Source organism: Electrona antarctica (assembly GCF_951216825.1).
Source record: "Electrona antarctica genome assembly, chromosome: 4".
NCBI classification, from domain to species: Eukaryota; Metazoa; Chordata; class Actinopteri; order Myctophiformes; family Myctophidae; genus Electrona; species Electrona antarctica.
In genome coordinates this window covers 40,762,794-40,783,554 of record NC_136809.1, presented here as the reverse complement: position 1 = coordinate 40,783,554, position 20,761 = coordinate 40,762,794, and the positions used below count along the sequence as shown (strand labels likewise).

Here is a 20,761-nt window from a genome sequence, read left to right as displayed (position 1 = left end):
TAACGTGAGACATAGGTGTTTCCAATGAGCTTAGATAATTTCCCTTGGAAAGCACGCATCTCATATGGTGCCTGTTAAGCTTCTTAGGACAATGAACACCAGATGTAGAATGCCATCTCATGCTGTGAGGAGAAAGAACCCAACAGGGCAGGCAGCTTTACTATGCACATCGCTGCAGAGAGGTAAAGAGAAAACATGACGTAATTTAGATTACTCTGTTGACTTTATATCGCAGAAATGCTTTGTACGTTGAGTGGTAGGCGTAGTCTACGGACACACCTGGACACAGCACCTGGAATGGAACAGTAGGCCTAGTGTCAAAATGAAGCGCGCAAGAAGTTGAACCGTTCTACAGAATAACACGACGGAATACAATGCTACCACAAGATATGGGGAATCAGAAACAGAAACCGTCGGAACTGGCATGTTGGAGCGACGGCCTCCCGTTCCCACCGGTTCCAACGCGGCGTTTGAGGAACCGAGAGTTTCCTTTGGGTTCCAAGCGCACTGCAGTTCCTGAGCGGAAAGTGAACTGCGTCCTTGTTGGAGATGGCGCGGTGGGGAAAACGAGCCTTATTGTCAGCTATACCACGAATGGTTATCCAACACAGTATGTTCCAACGGCATTTGACAACTTTGCTGGTAATAATCATCTCTTATTAAACTAACTATCCTGATATTGGCCAATGCAATGCCCTCACAGCCTATGCTGCTTTGCGCATGATTTGTACGCATCATGCTGCATGCACAGCTATAATAATAACATTATAGGTAGGTAGGCTACTGTCACTGACTGTTCGAGATTTCTGTCATGGTGTCTTGGTCTGTGTAATGTTTATTTATCCCCCATACAGCAATGGTTATGGTTGACGGAAAGCCTGTGCGAATACAGCTCTGTGACACGGCTGGGCAGGTTTGTACAATGTTTCCTCTTTGATTTAATTACGGATATACCTGCACCTTGTAGCGCTGAGTGCATTGGCTTGCCATTGAGTTGAGTTACCGTACATAGGGAATGGAAGCCCTAACCCATGTTGTGTCATGTCCTTCTAAACACAGAAAACATGGTCACATACGTTGATAACTGTCTTTATTGCTTTCTTTGCCGAACCAATAGAAGTGGGGGTTGGTGAGTGGATCAATAAATGTAAGTCATTAATGAGCTTTAGCTAATTTGCCCCCTCACCTACAGCATCCCTGTTTGCAGCTATATATGTCATTTAGTTTGCCCCCTGCTGGGTGGATGTGGTCATACACTGTGTAGTAAAATCCTATGATTCCTTTTCCAACCCTCAAGTCGTGCATCTAGCAGTTTTTCCCCCACCGTATCCCTGTACTTTATCGCCCTCTTTTGGTTCAATGCAGGCTCTGCTGAAGTCTATTTAAAATTTGCAATAATTCTTTAAAATTATGGATAGATTTGATGGATTTATCATTTATGAATGCAGTGCACCTGAAGAGAGATTGGGTTTTAAAGAGCAAATTAACACAATTATGTTCAAGGTTGTAGGCCCACTTTATTGTTAGGTACATACATTATTTTTGTTTAGCTTACATTGTGCCTCTGTCCTCTTCTGTTTGAACTTTTCTCTCTTCCCCCTCCTCCCCGTCTTTACAGCACGAGCTAGACAGAATCCGACCGCTGTGCTACAGACACGCAGACGTGGTCCTGCTCTGCTACAGTGTGGTGCAACCGTCCTCCGTACTTAGCCTGACCGGCAGGTGGGTGCCCGAGATTCGCCAGCACTGTCCCGGCGTGCCCCTGGTGCTGGTGGGCACCCAGCTGGACCTACGGGAGGACGTCCAGGTACTCATCCACCTGGCACAGACCCAGGAGCGTCCGGTCAGCACCGAGGAGGGCCAACGGCTGGCCCAGGAGATCGGAGCGGTGAGCTTCGCAGAGTGCTCGGCACTGACCCAGAAGAACTTGAAAGACGCCTTTGATTTGGCCATCCTGGCCAGCATCCAGCAGACAGACAGCAGCCGTGGCGGCCAGCTGCAGAGGCTGACTCTGAAGACCAAAACCCCAGATAAGATCAAGAGCCTCTCAGAGACCTGGTTGAGGAAGATCAACTGTCTGATGGGAGACGAACAAAGCTGTGGCTTTCAAGTGAAAGGCTGAATGACAGAGATTGCATGGCTCAAATTGGGGAGATGCATTCAGCAGCAGTATTTGTTTTTGCCAATTTAAGTCCCTGATGGATAGGGCACTGTTTAGCATACAGGACTGCACAAAGAAGGCTCATTATCAGGTGAAAAGAAGCCACTGGTGACTCCGTCTCCATGTCATGTATCGGAGGAGACGTGCAGGTTGTCTACACCCTCCCTCGACCAATGTTAGGGGTTGGCAATGACAGGGACTATACAAACAACTAAATTGGGTGAGAATACATAATAAAAGATTCACTAACTCCATAGCTATCAGCATAGCTGCATTTCAACTGCAGTCGACTCATTATCCTTGTGAACCCACATTCAAATTCCCACAATGACAAAGTTTGCTCTGTGTGATATTGATATTGGCATAGCTCCACAGGCAGAACAGCAATGGAATAGTGTCTCTAGGTCAAGTAGTCTTTAATCTCAGTGTATAAGCCCCAGATCAGTTAGTCAGGCTTTCCCCTTGACCCTTAACCAGAATCTGTTAGGTTATAGTTTCTCTCGCTTGTGGCCGCATGCAGGTCCTCCACTAATAGGACCAGACAGTACCACCTGGACCGGATTACCAGACATATGGAGCTTGAGTTGAGCACCATGACAGCATTCACTCTTATAAGCAAAGCACTCCTTCAACAGCAGTCCAGGAGAAACAGGCCCCTTTTTCCTCAGTGTTGTTTTGGTTGTTGCTTTTTTTAGACCTAAAACTAGACTATCCCAAATTAAAGCTAAACAGAACACACATGATCAAGCATGCAGCCAGTTGTGAATTACATATGGATTGGATTCCCATGCCTGTGTTGCCGATGTACACAGATGATCATCATAGTCATCGTTAGTATTAGTGTCACTTTGCATTTATACAGCGCTTTTATCCAAAACGCTTTACATAGATTGTGCATTACATTCACACACACATTCATACACCGATGGCAGAGGAAACCAACCCTACAGGGCACCAACCATCGGGAGCAACTATGGGTTCAGAGCCTTGCTCAAGGACACTTTGACACTAACTCCGGGGGAGCCGGGATCGAACTGGGAACCTCAACGGTTCCCATCCGGCTGCTCTACCGGCCACTGCTACCCCTTGCTGTGACATGTAACAGTCTGTTGTTCGCTTGTTTGTTTTGTATTGAATATTTGAAATTGCCTATACTCTTTCCACCCAGCTCTTTTGATTCTTCCTTAGGTTTCTTCATTTTCTTTTTCCATCAAGGGGTTTTTCTTAGGAGTTTTTCCTCATCCAATTGAGGGTCTATAAAGGACAGGGCATGCTGTTGTTGATGTTGTTTTAAAGGATGTGTGAAATGTGTTGAAATTTTGTGATTGATCTATATAGCTCACAATTTACTTAACCATTTGCCAAGTATATGTAGCATAGAGAATATATTTTTCTTCCAGTTATGATGTGTAAATTAGCCTATAGCAAATTCCTCAGTGTTACTTTGAGATTAACCACATGAATCCTAGTAGCCCCCCGATTCTTGGCAAAAATAGGTGAACATTTGGCAAAAAAATAAAACAAAAAAACAAATAAGCTGAAGTAAGAGCAGTGCCAGCTCAGTGGCCTTGTGGTTAGAGTGTCCGCCCTGAGGAGTTTGGGGTTCAATCCCAGGCCGGGTCATACCAAAGACTCAAAAAATGGGACCCAGTGCCTCCCTCGTTGGATTGGGGGTAAATCCCTGCGACATACCAGCGTCATGTCAGAAACAGGAGATAGGCTCCTGCCCTATGGGCCTCATGGCTCGGCAAGGCCACTTACATATTTAAGAGCAGTGCAACCAGAACCGCAGCCTGAAGAACAAATTGTTTTTTTGTGTGTCAGTGTGCACGCGCATGTTGCATATACCTGTAGGTCAATTCCACTGAGATTTCAAGTTTCGGTTTATCTTTACTCAAGATATTGCTAGGAATCCAAAACCAGTATTTCCATACTAAAAAATGACATTGTATTTTGTAAGCATATACAAACACTTATATTATTACTATTTATAAAGAGGTTTGTTCGTGAATTCATTCATTCATTCATTTTATTACTGGAATGACAATGACAGCTACCATACTGAGGTTGACCACTAGGTGTCACCAACACATGCTGTTATTGGTTAGGTCCCAATCAAGTTTGGGACCTAAGTTTCATATTATGTTTCATATTATGCTTGTGACAGCCTGTACATCAGAAGCCCTGAAGATGAATATAAAATAAAGCGTCTGTCCCATCTCCACTCATGTGGGCTTGATTTTCTTGTGGTACACCCATATAGTCGGCATAAAAAGTGGCCTATATTACCATTTGCTTTACTAATGAATTAACTTAAAACAGATGAATCAACTTCTACCTATAACTCATGACAAAAAGACCACCACACGGTAATTATACAAGATAAGGAGATATTCTGCCAAAAACAAAACTTAGGGCCGGGGAGTCACTGGCATGTAATCAGGGACATGCTTTGCTTTCACAACAGCAGCTATTTTTGTCATTCCCATAACCACTTAAAGCACAATTGTTTGTCATACGACGAACATAGACGATCTACAAGCTCACAACTTGTAGAGTTGCACATTTTTCAAGTTTATGAATATTTTTGAAAATTCCCCAAAAGTTCACACATGCCCAAAATAGGGATGCCAGGTTTAAAGTTTGCTTGTTAACTGACCGTTTCCAATTTTAATCAGCTTAGCTAGCTGTAAAGTGAAAACACAGTAGATACTGTAGAATCCATCTCTCCTAAAACTACAGCCATAGCAGTTTCTTCCAGTTGTCACTGTACAAAAGGACACATTGTTGACAGTGTACGGTCCTATAGGCATTTACACAGAATAACAAAACAGATGTTTGTGGAATATACAGTATCACAGTTTGAAAACATCTGATGACAAACAAGTTACTATAGTGTAAAGAAGATTCCTCTTACTTCTATAAACTCGGGCTAAACTTGCCACTCTCCAACAACCCCCAGAATGTGGTGTGTGTTCTATAGGACAGTCCCAGACAGTTTCTGTTTAGGTTCACTCACATAGGGCCCTACAAGCAAAGAACCACTTGTGTTAAGCTATATAAATAGTTCTGAACCTCCCACATCCACCCCCTAGACAGGGCCCTAGTGGTGCTCAAACTATTTTGACACATAGCATTTCATCATTTGAAATGTCCTTGTATGGTTAAAATGTGTGGATGATGACTTTGATGATAAATAATACAGTGACTATTGGGTTTTATGTCTTTTGTCCATATATTATGTTGTAAATAGATCTCTCTATCTCTGGTGTTTATAAACTGAGCAGTGTTAGGAAGGCTGTGATATATTATTATGCCTGGTGCCTGGTGCTGGGAGTCTGGTGCAACGCACAGGTCCTGGGCCTGGTGAGAGCAGCAGTGGACCTGGTGAGACGTAGGAGGGGCCCGGACAGGAGTCAACCCACAGAGCCTAGTCCTTCCACGCGCCAGAATTTGGTTCTCCCAGTCCCGGCAGAGTAGTTCCGGAGCAACGGATTGTATGGCCTTGCTCATTCCCTGATGGACTGATCGAGGGTAGCTACTGGGACGTAAGTCGGGATTTGATCAACCCCGACTGGGTCGCCTGAGTGAGGGGTATGATGTTGGTAGACCCGAAACCCTGATGACCTTGGGATACATCACTGAGGATACGTCCCAGGTGCATCCATGCGATGTATTTTTAGTTATTATGTCACGACAAAATTGAATCAGTAGGCAGGCTACCTCAGATGCCTGTTACACTGTCAGAATTACATCTTTATAGGAGCTTGTTAGCCCAGCCCTGCTATAGTTTAGAACAGTGGCCCTGAAAGTGGGGTCCGGGGATCCCCAGGGGTCCTTGAGGAGGTTCTAATCTAGGCCAAGGGTCCCCAGCGAAATGAGTTAACAGCATCTAAAGTAAATCAGTTTAACCACTTTAACCCTATTGATATGAAAAGAGACAATTCTACAAGCTCAACGCACAGATTCTCTTATAGTGGTCAACTACTATTAATTTGGGGCGAAGAAAGTAATTATACAGAATGCACATCAAAAACATACAGACAAGACAGTTCAATAAAAGGGATTTGGAATTTGTAGACTAGTGTGTGGGTCTGTGTGAGTACAAATGGGCTTCTAAAGACCAGTGGGAGTGAAGTCAATCCAGGCAGTCTCTGATCTATGTTTTCCTGGATTTACCATATATGGGTAGTTTAGTTTTATTGGGGAAGCTGATATGGCCCCTCATCTCTATCACAGCAAATTGTGTGAGTCGTTGAGAGAGGGGCCCCTAGGCATCTGAGTCGTTGAGAGAGGGGCCCCTAGGCATCTGTGTGAGTCGTTGAGAGAGGGGCCCCTAGGCATCTGCCAAGGATTGACACAGAGTGCAACCCAGTTGAAACATATAACCACATGAACCGTAGCGTTCCTATTCTGGGCATAATAGGCAAACATTCAGAAAAAATCACACCCGTGTGAACTGAGTGGTGCAAGGTCTTATATAGCCTGATCAGCTGTGGTCTGACGTCACACACTAACCATAGCAACCATGCTCACCTGTACGTGGCCCCACGTACAGGTACACACATACATAGACACATAGAAGACACATAGATACAGACAAAGCTGGTTATTGGAGTGGTTTGCACCACTCAAAAAAACACACTTGTGTGAAGTCATCAAACATAATCACATTCCGGCCAATCACAATTGGCGTATTCACTTTTCTATCATTCCGACCAATCACAATTGGCATCTTCAATTTTCTGCCCTCACTTTTTGAGGGGCTCCTTTATTCAGCTATAGTGTAGATTTTTGTGCTAACACAAACATTAAATGCAATTGACAATGAATGGAGAATTTGCGTCATATAGACGAGCAAATCGGCTATTTTGTCCTAACACAAACATTAAATGCAATTGACAATGAATGGAGACTTTACGACCGTCATATGTAGGCAAGCAAATCAGTTATTTTGTCCTAACACAAACATTAAATGCCATTGACAATGAATGGAGAATTATATTTACGTCATATGTAGACGAGCAAATCGGCTATTTTTGTACTACACAAAGATTAAATTCCCATTGACAATGAATGGAGAATTTACATCATACAGTATGTTTGAGCAAATCGGTATTTTTGTTAAATTCCCATTGACAATGAATGGAGAATTTATGTAATATGTCTCTAAGCAAATCGATGTTACGTCATGATGATGTACGATGATAAGAGTACCCCTCACTTCACACGGGTGTGATTTGTGATTATTATCCTCAATATGTACTTTTATCAGCCAATCAAATCATCACTATGGGGTGATCAGCCAATCAAATCATCGCTAAAATTCACCTGCACACACAACACTGGGCATAGGAGGGGCTAGCGCCCCTCAAAAACTGAGTGAACTGAACAATTGGCAAAAACAGCTAATCTAGATCTAGACTAGATCAGCTATTGTCGCTGTGACGTATAACAAAGTAGCCTGTAGGTTAAATGGTCTGGATTCAGGTAGACTTCTCAAGCAGAATAACCAATTAGTCTTATTTGAGTAATTATTGTTTCCACATTCATACAAAATTATATTTCCCTGACAATTGATAAGGCCCGAAATAAGTGTCCTAAATGACCTAAAACTAGTGAAATCCTAGAACAAAAGAATCACAGGCCCAGATTAGCAGTTTGGTTTCTTGATATTTAAGCTTAGTGGTATTTAAGCCTAAGGAACCTGTTTCACTAAAAGCACTCTGTGGATGAAATTGACTAAACCTGACATTAAGTACTTCAAACCTGAAAATAATCATGATAGTGACAGTTCTTTCCTATGATACTATAACATTGTTGGAAGTTGACTTGGCAGCGAGAACACACAGTGTGTTACAGAAGAACTCCTTCAGAGGAGCCAAGGACCAATGCTGCATAGGCACCAGTGTGGCACCGTGCCCACAATGGATTATGTAACAGTCGAGGACCTAGTCCTAGATAATAGTGTCCCTGTCGGAAGGCTATTTTCTGCTTCAATGTATAGCACCAGACTGAGCTGAACTCATATGCTGAGTCATGACAGGACAGAAATGAAAATGAAAATATTTCAAACTCATGCCCCTTCCTACCTCTCAGATGTTTTAAACCACTTATTTTATATATATATATATATATATATATATATATCAAAAAGGGAAAAACCTTCCAAGGAAGGGACTGCACACTCCAGGGAACAAAGACGGACAACTTACTGCATCAACTTATTTATTAGCAGTTAGTGCAGTCCCTTCCTTGGAAGGTTTTTCCCTTTTTGATGTCTATGCCTGCTAACTAGACTTGCACCTCCCACGGGTCTTGTTGGATGTGCAGGAGTCCTTTTTCGTCTCATATATATATATATATATATATATATATATATACACACACACACACACACAAGTGTGTTTTTTTTATTTTTCTCCTAAAAACGTTCTAACCCTATAAACGTGACTACTTCTGTTCTGACTAGAAATAATGTGCAAGTTACAATTTTGAATCCATGCTGCAGGTCGAGAAGCTTACTTCATTATTCTTATGAAATCAAACATTACAGTTCATGAAAACAAGCAAAGGTAGAGAACCACATGATAAACTAATCAAATATTTATTCACAGCAATGCCCCAGAGTGGATGAAAATATAATATAGTGCATGTTTTCAAATACAAATACAGTGACCAAAAATGTAAACAACAGCCGACATAAAATAGATAGATTAAATTCACCACATATCTCACTCTGTATACTATGTAATATCTAATCTAATTCAAAGCCTTTTTAAGACAGCTAAAGCAAATAAAATAATAATCTTTCTCCAACTGTGTGTTTTACAAACTCTTTAAGCCTAATGTTTCCTTAAAGTTGCATAATATTAGACGTGGATATTATTATTTATGTCTAGAAATGCTCAGCATTTGCGTTAACATGCTTCAAATTTCAGACAGGTGGAGTTTCTTTTTTGACGGAAGTTCTTTTCAGCGATTGTTTATTTTCTTTCTTTTTCGTTGTGCTATAATATGCAAATCTCGTCCATCTGCAAACCATATAAAACTATTGAACTACATTAAAAATGAAATAATATTTGACCCACATCTGCATATAAGATGTTCTTTACCTTAATATAATATTTCTTCCTGAGATGTTTCCTGGAATGAGCACATATACGTAAAGGGATGCTTAAAAGCCTTGGAATATACAAAGACATTAACCTGTCCTTTAAATTAAAACATGTCATCAAAATGTTACATTTTAAACTGAGCAGTTGAATTCCAAAGTGAGACATCAAAATAAAAACATTTATACGCAATTAAAAACTTACTCTTGCTAGATCACACGAATTTGTGATAAATTATGGTAAAAGGTAAGTTAACACTTAACTTAACACATTTTCAAGTCAGGCTTCTTCTCTATATTTAACCTATAGCGTCCTTATACTGGCTTATTTGGCAAAAAATAGCACATCTATACGAGCTCACAACGCACTGTTTTATGATGCATTGTGAGCTCATAGATCGGTTATTTTCTGCAAAGACATTTGGTGGAGGGAAAAGAAGGAGTGGGCCAAGTACAGACCCCTATGGGACTCCGGTCAATGAAATATGGTAGTGTGATTTCGTCATACATGTTTTTTCCATCATTCCAATGTTTTATATATATATTCAATCTAAGCTCACTGTAGATCGGCTGTTTTTAAATAGCACTATAGGACATCGTAAAGGAAAGCTAGTCCTTAACTCTTCACTAGTGACAGTCTGATCTCATATGAGATCTGTGATTCAGCACAGGCTTAATGACCCCCTTACAGTAAACCAGTTAGGGAATCTAATTAGATTGTCCATGCACAATACAATTAAAGCCAAACCCATGTCCTCTACACAATACAAGCACTGTGATATGGTCTCCCCTCATAAAGAGTCCTCAAAAAGGGTCCCTTTCTAGTCTGTCTTTGGATTTCATCACAAAAGGGAGGTTTCATTCTGATGTGCTATAATTTGAGAACAAACCGTTAAACACATTCCCTGCCAACGACGAGTATACTCGCCTTTTCAAATACACCCGTTGTCTATTATAGTATACTCGTCTTATAACACCAGCAGAAAATGACAAATGCATAAGTGTTGAAGATCAGGACATCTCAAAGAAAACATAATCATAACCTGCCCTACAAGTGTCCTATGAGTGTCAAAAACATGAGTGAGAAAATGTGCCCTCATGTTCATAATCATATGACTGTTTAACATTCTTAAATAATTAACATTTCGTAAATAACATTGTCAAATAAGAAAATACAACCATTGATTACGAGGACACATTTTCTCACTCATATATTTGTGACACGGCTGGTTACAATTAAATACAACCCATACATTTTCATTAGCCCTCACATTTTTTAATACTGACATCACATACAATCATAAATTAAGTCAAACACAAATAAGTTGTGATACGAGTGAAACCTACAGTACTGTACATTAAGATCTAAAGTGTTAATTGTGTCATTCATTAACAATACTTTTCAACTTTTTGTATAAAAAAAAAGTGTCACCATGTGAGTTGTGATGAATTAAAGAAGTAAAATCAAAACTTAAACAATGCACTTGCTGTATAATTGGGGGAAGTTTAATTTCTTGAACCATTTTTGATTTAAATGTGAGCGATGACATTTTTCACTAATCCTGTCTCTCAAATTACCAATTGTAATTAAAAAATCACACCCGTGTGAACTGAGTGGTGCAAGGTCTTATATAGCCTGATCAGCTGTGGTCTGACGTAATGTCAGTGACCATAGTAACCATGCTCATTTTTTTGGTACGAACACGTGTACACAGCCAGTTGTTGGAGTGTTTTGCACCACTCAAAAAGGAAGCAATTTAACCATTTTAGACCATGCAAATCTATGACAATTTCGGGTGTGACACGATAGGGTGTTATGACACGATAGGGTGTTTCCCAAGAGGCCATAAGTCAAGCCAGTCTATCTTCCCCAGATTATTATGACATTTTGTACAGAAACAAAATGTTAATAATGTAATGACACTTCACCTAACACCTAGCATTCTCCACTGTAACCACTGACTTTGTAAACCACAACATATCGCTGTATTCCAGGTAACTGAGGTGTCAAACCAGTAAATGTCACCAAAGCCAATTTCAGCATAGAGGAAAACAGACATTTCAAAATGCCATTGTCCTTTCAACAATCAATTGGGAGTGTACAAAATAAACTTTCAAATGCTGTAAATATCCAAAAGGTAATTTAAATGCTGAAAATAAAGCTAGAAGATGATGAAAACATTTACAGTATAGTTTTTCTACTAGTTAGCGATTCATTCATGATTTAAGAAAACCCTATGATAATAACAGGCTATTTTAATAGATTTCTGCATCATCTTTCACCTCCAAAATACAGAAATATCAAATATATCTATCTCACTGTTTGGTCCTTTCCAAGTGCCTCATTAAATTAATACAAATACAAATATTGGTACAGCTGCCTTTGTGATTTGATTAAAAAAATACTCGACCCGTTTCAGTAAGAAACGGTGATAATGCACAGCGATGTCTTTTTGAAACAGTCATGCTTAAGAAATAAAATACATTCAAATAGTGATTTAGCCTATTGTAGATAAAAACCCTCTGTAATTCTGTACATCTATAGAAAGTGTTTATTTATCGGTTTATTTATTTATTTTTAAACAACATATTTAGTTGCCGGTTAGTAAATATCTAAATGAAAAACAATTCAAACATACACACCTTTAACAGTTCTTAGCTGAATAACAAAGCTGGGCCTGCAAACAATATAATTTTTGGGTGACATGATCTGCAAAAAAAGTAGGCTGTTATTATCAGACCTGAAGCACATCGATTCCACCGCTGAATTCTGTTATTCACTCTTCTTTCATAACGAAACATAGGCTGTGTCAATCATTCGCTCCGTCACTACTCCCTATAGGGACTAGGGAGTTATAGGTAGGGGGCTATAATAGTGAACTCATTGCTGTCGCACAATTGTAACGCACGCTGGGCAAGACCTACGCTGTAGACGCTATCATTTTTTGGGGGGTGGAAGTTGCGGGATTTTGGCGGAAGTACCGCTCAAGGTAATGATGTTGATGCTTTACAAATCAGTTTACATTCTCCGTGAATGAAACAAGTGTTGCGATTGGTCCGAAAAATATCGTATCTGGGGGAAATACATCAGACGGATGTTCTGGACCAACACTTCCGCCGATAGCGTCTCTGCCTTAGGTTGTGACCAGGCTTTTCTCTTCGCAGATGAGTAAGGCTGGGACGGAGGCTAATTATAACGTGCCAACTGTACGTAGGCTATACCTTACTTTTCATGATGCATTTGTAAGATAAGGTGAGTGAGTCCACTACATAGGGTATAATAATCATTATACATTCGGACACCACTACAGATGGTGTAATCATTATATAGTGCAATAGGCATATACTGTATAGTGAGTAGGGAGGGAGTGATTTTAGACACAGCAATGGTGTTAGGGGATGGTGTTTCAAAATGGCAGACAGTGATGGATTGCCTGTGGCCTGCCAAGCCTTGCCTCGTCTACCTCATCCGTGCGGAGAAACAGCGCATGTACTCCGTAATCCAGCGATCATCCACTACAGTCAGCTCAGACTTCTTCAATTTCTCCAGGTCGGCTGACCGCGCTCTTCTGCGCTCCACATTGGAGCCTCGCTTGTCCGATTCCCGTCGGGTCTGCGTACGCACATCAGAGGTGCGAGTCTGTGTGTGGAAAGAGATGGCCAGAGTTGTGGACGGGTCAATGAGATAGGAGCTTGCCTCCAAAAACACAAGCCATTTTATTATTAATGATTGCCTGTGGCGGTGGCAGTGTTGGATGACATACCTACACGTCTCTGGTATCCACTACATAAGAAAGTGCCCATGTGCTAAAAGACTGACTTGCAAATTAATGCAACAGTAGAATAAACAGAAATTCCAATATTGTGAACATTACTAGAAACCATTGCCAATGAATACACAGTAGGCTCTATGTTGTCATGATGAGCACAAAGCTTTTTTTATGAAGTTTAAGAGAAGTAAACTCTCATAAATACTGTACAGATCTATATTATATCATAGAAATACATACAAACTCACCTCATTAGGCATCTTTCGGACCTCACTGTGTTTCTCGGTCCAGTCGTATCGGCAGAGAGTTTGCCTGTTCTCCCTCTCCCTGTTGCTGACCGGTGGCTGGCTCTTGGCTCTCAATGTTTTCCGAGCTATCGCCGCAGATTTGTCGTCCTGGGAACTGTCCCTGTGTCCCGGCTCAGAGCGAGGGGTCCGATGGCGGTGGCGGCGTTTAGGCTCTGATTTTACCGGTTCCTCATCAGAGGACACCCTGTCCAATGGACCGTCATCTGTCGCTGTGTCATCGCTGGTGGTGTTAGGGCCATCAGTGGTTGAAACCATGCCTGGACCATTCACACCGTTTTCTAGAAAATAAACAAAGGATGGAAGGACGGACGGACAGAAAGAAATCAGCCCAAAATGAAAGCAATCAATTGTGTAATAGAGACAGAAATCTCCTGCACCTGCATAATAGTAGGCTACAAGCCTATAATATTTACCGGTAGGTGCAGCATCCAAACAGAGTGCTTCCATTGCCTGTACCTCTGCTTCTCCGTTCACATAAGGAGGTTTGGGTTCAGGGGTGGACCTGGGTTCAGTGGAGGACATGGAGTCTGATAACCTCCCGTGTATGACCCCTAAGGATGTTGACGGTTTGACAGACAGGGGTAAGACTTTGTTCCTGGTCAGTCTCGGGGTGGACCGCCCGCTGGAGTCGGAACCGTTGTCCCAGCCTTCCCAGATCCACGGTTTGTGTGAGGACTCCATCATACGGCGGGTCAAGCGGTACTTGAGCGAGTCCTCGTAGCATTTGGAAAAGGTCTCCCATTTCGGATCTCTGAATTTTTTCATGTATTCCGTCCGTATTTTCTTGGTTACCATTCTTCTTATTGGTTGTGTGTCTAATTCCAATCACTTTGAGCAAACCAGAAAATTAGAAAACAATGCAATTAGAATTCATAGGTATTCCTTAATGAACTTCATTGTTGTAGACAGTGTAGCCTACCTGTGGAGAGTTGGTTTATGGTGAATACACTGAACTGAACATAATTCAATGCATTCACCTGCACTGATGATCAGGTGTCTACCGTTAGGCCACGCCCACCTGCTGAAACGAGGATTGAGTGACATTTAGCCTACATTTCACTGACCATGTGACCAGTGAGCCATTCCACTGAATGGCTACAATTTCACTCACAGCTCTGTCTGACTGTCTTCTTCTAGCTACATCATTGCATGCGCATTCTTTCATTCTAAAAACATCAATGTTTCATATTGTAAAGAAACAGCATGACTAATTAGTAATTAGCATTACTGGCAGTGTCCTGCTATATCCAAGCTGTTCGAGAACAAGTAGGAGAAAATAGTTTTATGCATTTTCCATCTACTATTAAAGCCCATAGGAGCAACTAAAGCAAGTCAAGTGTTAATGCGATTTGCTGCTGTTTTGACTGTTTACCCTCTATATCACACCATCGCCAGCTGGGCGCCTCCGAGTTATAGATATAGGCATAGCCCGACACTGCCGACAGTAGTGCAAAATACTACAGACCATTACGTTTGCCAATGCCAGTGCCTCCTAGATGCAGTAGCTGCACATTTAATATTCCAGCACGTATTCTGAATGGGCTATACTATAAACCGTAGAACACTGACCATCTTTACCGATGTTATCTGTGCTGATCGATGTTTTCTTCACCTGCTGCTTAATGTACAGACGGCAAAGCCCCGTTTGTAAACACCGTCAGGTTATTATTGGAGCTTATCGCTTACATGCTTAGCCTATCTATCTAAGGCTAGATACATTACTCACCTAAGGAAAGTGACGCCTCAGCCCTGCGGTTTCATTCCAGGCAGTTGTCATTCGCTGTAGATGTATTCCTGTCCCTCAGCATACAGCCATTACAATACAATCTGGACGAATATGTTTTCTATTTATTTTTTCACGAAGATGGACTAAGTGACCACAACGCGCATGCTCGACGGTCTCTACTCTCTACACTGGTGCTGGGAGACGAGAGCGATTATAGGTTACGAGGCGCGCCTCTAGACTAGTAGGCTACGACACTAACGACAGTACCGCAGTCAAAAAGAACATATATATAAAAGCTAATGCGTTATTAGCTTGATTGGTAGTCTGTTCTTTCTGGCATGTGATATGATGCCCTGCTGCCTCTCACACGTCACAGGACATGATTATGCGCGCTCCAATGAGTAGCCTCCTCAGTGCCATTGCCAACAGGTTGAGGAAATATTTTGAGTAGGCCTAGGTCTACTGGTCTAGGCTATGTTATTTCATGTCACATGATGACGTGTTTGGTTAATAAACGTGTTCGGATGAATTAGCCTACTGCAACTCTAGCCTGCCATCCTGTCAAAATATTTAACATAAAGTAGTGAGCATTTGAGTGTGAGCTAGCATCAAATGTGAGTGTGAACTAGTTCAATCTAGCTATCTTCATATCATTGAGGACCTCACTCAATTGCCACTGCAATTACCACTGCTCTCCATAAGTATGGCACCAATTATGGGAGCTGCGGACACCTAACATATAGCCTGCCTTACCCTACTTCAGTTGGCAGGTTTGGTCATTTAAAAAAAAATATATATCCCATTTCCGCATGCCATTCTAAGAGAGCTGTAGTTTCTATTAGCTTGGAATTCCCATTGATGATGACATTGGTTGGCAGGATTCTGAACTGTAGGCGTACATAGTAGCCCACTACTGAGGCGCATAATGAGTACATGTAAAGATCTTACCATCTTGAGCATTAGTAAGGAAGACCAATTGAAAATAGGGTTAAAATGGCTTAAGTGCATGGTCCAGTAAATAAACATTTAATCCAAACTCACTATGGCCAATGTTTATCCAAATTGCTTACTTCACACATGCCCTTTTTATGCCCTCTGGCATTCAGGACAGCTGTCTGTTCTGTGGGAATTTTCAGTGGAATGAGTCTACCCTTGTTTCATTTGATGCTGAGAAACAACACTGCCGTGTCGTTAGGAGATTGTTTAGCTTGGCATGAAGTTTGCCACTAGACTTTATACTTACAACAGTCAGTGAACTTGAGCTCTTTGTTTGGATTTCCGAACCATGTTGGAGCTATTCCTCCAAACAATAACCATGTTGGAGCTGTTCCTCCAAACAATAAAACACCTCCAAGTGTTAAGTGCCTCAAATGTTTCTACTGCAGTCTGACTTTATACCTTAACGATTTTCAACACCTTTCCCATTGAGGGAGTTTGTGCATCCTTGCGTGCATTATTGCACTATAAAAAACATTAAAAGAATAATAAACAGTAGGCGTGAGTGAAAATAAATGTTTTATTTGCTTTGTTTGGTCTTTTTTGTTGGTCCGAGTATAGGAGTGTGTGGTACCTCGAAGCCAACACCGGGCAGCAGGAGACTCATGGATAAGTTCCTGTTCCTCGGTTGTCCACCATATAGCAAACTGTTCTTTGACTCATACACAACATATCAATAAATAAAATATGTACAGTTTACACATTCACACGGTGGCATTATTTTCCATGTGTCCTTGGTGTTGACATTGTTTCCACAGCGGTGCTCGTTCATTTGGCTAACAGTAAAGTCATATAAAAGATAATGTCCTTGGCACAGTGATGGCAGCGTGCCACAGCTTTGATCCTGGGCGAGATTATTGCACTTTAGAAGCACTTCCTGTGAACAATGCTGGGCCCTGCCGCCCTGCCTCGTCGTACTCCTGTTTGCTGATCCACATCTGCTGGAAGGTGGACAGAGAAGCCAGGATGGAGCCTCCAATCCAGACTGAGTATTTACGCTCAGGTGGGGCAATGATCTATAGAGGAGGAACACAGTCATTCATTGGATTATTAATTGTCCATAACGGGGTCCATTCTAATTTCATTTAAAATATTAGGCCTATTTCAAATGTTCCTGGCTTAAACCAATGGTTAACGATTTCTGGTATAGCATACCTTGATCTTCATGGTGCTGGGGGCCAGAGCGGTGATCTCCTTCTGCATACGGTCAGCAATACCAGGGTACATGGTGGTTCCACCGGAGAGCACGTTGTTGGCATACAGGTCCTTACGGATGTCAATATCGCACTTCATGATGCTGTTGTAGGCTGTCTCATGGATACCAGCAGACTCCATACCTGTCGAGATTCACAGGGTCAGGTCAACTTAATATTTAGTAGCTCAACCCGAAGCCCAAAAAGCCTAATATCTAGCATGGATAAGCGGAATTTCCCTCTTGCCCTAGAGTAGATGTTTGATTAGAATCTTGTACCAAACAGTGTTAATTTAACTCAAGTGTACAAGTATGTGTGTGTGTGTGTGTGTGTGTGTGTGTGTGTGTGTGTATATATATATATATATATATATATACATATACACACACATATATATACATATATACATATATACATACGTAATATTAATTGAATAAATTAAGGACATGTACAGTAGACTACATTTGGATGGATACGTACCAATGAAGGAGGGCTGGAACAGGGTCTCGGGGCAACGGAACCTCTCGTTACCGATGGTGATGACCTGACCGTCGGGCAGCTCGTAGCTCTTCTCCAGGGAGGAGGAGGAGGCAGCGGTTGCCATCTCGTTCTCGAAGTCCAGAGCCACGTAGCACAGCTTCTCCTTGATGTCACGAACGATCTCACGCTCGGCTGAAATCAGCAGTGTGTATAAGTTAGCATTGTGATACGTTGAACGTAAGCGACACTACACACAAAATGCAGGATGTTTTATTTTTTTCCCTGAGCAAAAGTGCTTACCGGTTGTGACGAATGAATAGCCACGCTCTGTCAGGATTTTCATGAGGTAGTCGGTCAGATCGCGACCAGCCAAGTCCAGACGCATGATGGCGTGGGGCAGCGCATAACCCTCATAGATGGGGACGTTGTGGGTCACACCATCACCAGAGTCCAGCACAATACCTATAAGTTCAGATATAAACATGTAACTCAATCATTTATGGATGGAAGGTGGAGAACAGGCAAAAGTCATGTTCAGATTGCACACAATTCCTTACCGGTGGTACGACCGGAGGCATACAGTGACAGCACGGCCTGGATGGCCACATACATGGCTGGGACATTGAAGGTCTCAAACATGATCTGGGTCATCTTCTCACGATTGGCCTTGGGGTTCAAGGGGGCCTCTGTGAGCAGGGTGGGGTGCTCCTCGGGGGCCACACGCAGCTCATTGTAGAAGGTGTGATGCCAGATCTTCTCCATGTCGTCCCAGTTGGTGATGATGCCATGCTCGATGGGGTACTTCAGTGTCAGGATACCCCTCTTGCTCTGGGCCTCGTCTCCTACATAGGAGTCCTTCTGACCCATACCCACCATCACACCCTATAGGGAACAAAAACAGTCACAGGCATGCCATGAAATATCTAGTCTAAACAGAATGTCGGAGCATTTGAAAATACATGTAATGCTGGTTGCTAAATATACGTGTAATCTTTACATACAAATTGATGTCTTTGACACACAAAGGTTGTTCCCAAGACATTTCTGTGTTACAAGCAGTGTAAAGTAACTAAGTACATGTACTCAAGTGTACTCAATCTATTTTTACTCCATATTTATTTGGAAACTTAAGTTACTTTGCAGACTTTAATTATTACAAAACACTTCAGCTATATATATTTTTTTGGCATTGGAAAATAGCAAATCTACAAGCTCACAATGCATCGCTAACGCATTGTGAGTTTGTAGATTGCTATATTGCTATTTTCAAAAGATTCTTTTATACATTTCGAAAACTGGGACATTCTGCATAATGAGTACTTTTGATTACGGACGAATATTTTGATGTCGATAATTTGTACTTTTACCCAATTACTTTTTGAATACGGGGCTTCTACTTGTAACAGAGCATCTACAATGCAGTATTGATACTTTTACTGAAGTAAAACATGTGAGTACTTCTTCCATCATTGGCTACAAGTGTTATTGCTCATCTGTACCTGATGGCGAGGTCGGCCTACGATGGAGGGGAACACAGCCCTGGGGGCATCGTCTCCGGCAAAGCCAGCCTTCACCAGACCGGAGCCGTTGTCGCACACAAGAGCGGTAGTCTCATCATCGTCACACATGTTGGAGGATTCTGAAGAAAATAAAAAAACATTGTTTAATAAGAAAAAGAAAAGGAAGACACACACGCGCGCACGCACACACGCGCACACACACGCACACACAGTATGTTTTACATACTGTAAAACACTACTTTTTTGTCCACCAGAAAGACATCCGAATAGTGCTCTATACTATAGTCTAAATCAGTGGCTTCCAGTTCAATTTCTATAATTCAATTAACTTGAAAATATTTCAATACAAATACAGAAACAAATTATTATTATGTCATGAGACAATCAAAACATATTTGAATAGCAGGATCCCTAATAGGACTAAATCATTTGAAATGGGGATGGGGAGCTGAATGTGGGGGTCCCATGCCAGGAAAACGTTTATAAAGCCCAGCACTGTCACCAAGCTCTGCTATATGCTAAAGTTTACCCCCAAATTGACAACATGATAGTGTAGTTATTCCATGCATTAATCAGCCTGCAAATAAAACAATAAGAGAGAGCCTGTATTCTAGTTTGCTGCTGATACAACACAGTATCAATAATAATACAAAAAAGTGAATGAATTGAATACAGATAGGACCACAAAGGAAACAAGCCCCTTTTGTGTTATCCTTAAAAAAATCATTGTAAACCGTATAGCCTACCTCTGTAAATTACAAACTGTTTATAAAGTATTCAATCAATTCAATTCCGAATCATATCTTTGTCTATTTTAGACATAACAGCATTATAACATAGCATCCCCTTTGAAATCTTTGAATAAGTAGCCAACCCACATCATGCATTGGTTGAAGAACAAGGATTCAAAATAGCTATGAAAATGTTTAGCAAAGTAGGATCACATTTAAAGAAATCCATAATTTGCCAATGCAGCATACAAATAGGCTATAGGCCTACATTACACATAGGTGCCACTGCGCCAGATGACCCATTATCAACATCTTAACAAGCGTCTGACAAAAGCGTATTTGTCTGGAAGTGAAGTTAACCAGCGCACAGCGGCGGACTGCCAAGCTCCAGCATTTCATTCCTGCAGGCTGCAGAGATCCTTTGATCGGGTTCATTCATAGAACGGCAGTTTAAAAGTCCCCGTGGAAAAAGGAGAAAATCCACCGTTCCCTGGTCAGTCCCAGTCTGTATATTCCCGATAGCATAGGCTGCTCCACGCCCGCTTTGCTTACCTGTTGTTATTGTTGCCGATGATCAGAGCACAAGTGTGGCAGGATGTTCGAGCTGTAGAGACACAGTGATCCTTATATACCCGGGGCCCTTTCACGGTTTTTTCTCCTTCCACAGACAACCATTTGGAATGTCCGTGTATTCCATAGGAATTCTCTCTACCCCTTCATCCATATTTGGTTCTTGGACGGGTCGGGAGTGCCTCGGGCACG

General features: G+C 41.6%; 3 protein-coding genes across 4 annotated transcripts; 1 reads left to right on the top strand and 2 right to left on the bottom strand.

The window, feature by feature from the left end:
- Nucleotides 1–389: 389 nt before the first annotated feature.
- Nucleotides 390–2,122, top strand: LOC306921323 (rho-related GTP-binding protein RhoU; the record flags this gene model as incomplete). Its single annotated transcript, XM_079498432.1, has 4 exons — nucleotides 390–642; nucleotides 855–913; nucleotides 1,118–1,147; nucleotides 1,619–2,122. 4 exons carry the CDS (start codon nucleotides 390–392, stop codon nucleotides 2,120–2,122), a joined length of 846 nt encoding a protein of 281 aa, XP_079354558.1.
- A 6,630-nt stretch (nucleotides 2,123–8,752) lies between these two features.
- Nucleotides 8,753–15,507, bottom strand: ccsapa (centriole, cilia and spindle-associated protein a). 2 transcript variants are annotated; one of them, XM_079498632.1, is made up of 5 exons: nucleotides 15,080–15,507; nucleotides 14,273–14,371; nucleotides 13,767–14,181; nucleotides 13,294–13,631; nucleotides 8,753–12,915 (listed from the first exon to the last, which is right to left on the bottom strand). In XM_079498632.1, exons 3-5 carry the CDS (start codon nucleotides 14,146–14,148, stop codon nucleotides 12,736–12,738), a joined length of 900 nt encoding a protein of 299 aa, XP_079354758.1. In that variant the 5' UTR covers nucleotides 14,149–14,181; nucleotides 14,273–14,371; nucleotides 15,080–15,507; the 3' UTR covers nucleotides 8,753–12,735. The 2 variants fall into 2 exon arrangements, with proteins under 2 accessions (XP_079354758.1, XP_079354757.1); XM_079498631.1 differs by having other exon boundaries at nucleotides 14,273–14,374; nucleotides 15,080–15,506.
- Nucleotides 15,508–16,581: 1,074 nt separating this feature from the next.
- On the bottom strand, nucleotides 16,582–20,408 carry acta1a (actin alpha 1, skeletal muscle a). Its single transcript, XM_079499134.1, is given in 8 exon segments — nucleotides 16,582–16,981; nucleotides 16,984–17,091; nucleotides 17,231–17,412; nucleotides 17,749–17,940; nucleotides 18,049–18,210; nucleotides 18,306–18,630; nucleotides 19,248–19,387; nucleotides 20,360–20,408. Coding segments are annotated over 8 exon segments (1,185 nt in total). The 5' UTR covers nucleotides 20,394–20,408; the 3' UTR covers nucleotides 16,582–16,939.
- Between the last annotated feature and the right edge of the window lie 353 nt (nucleotides 20,409–20,761).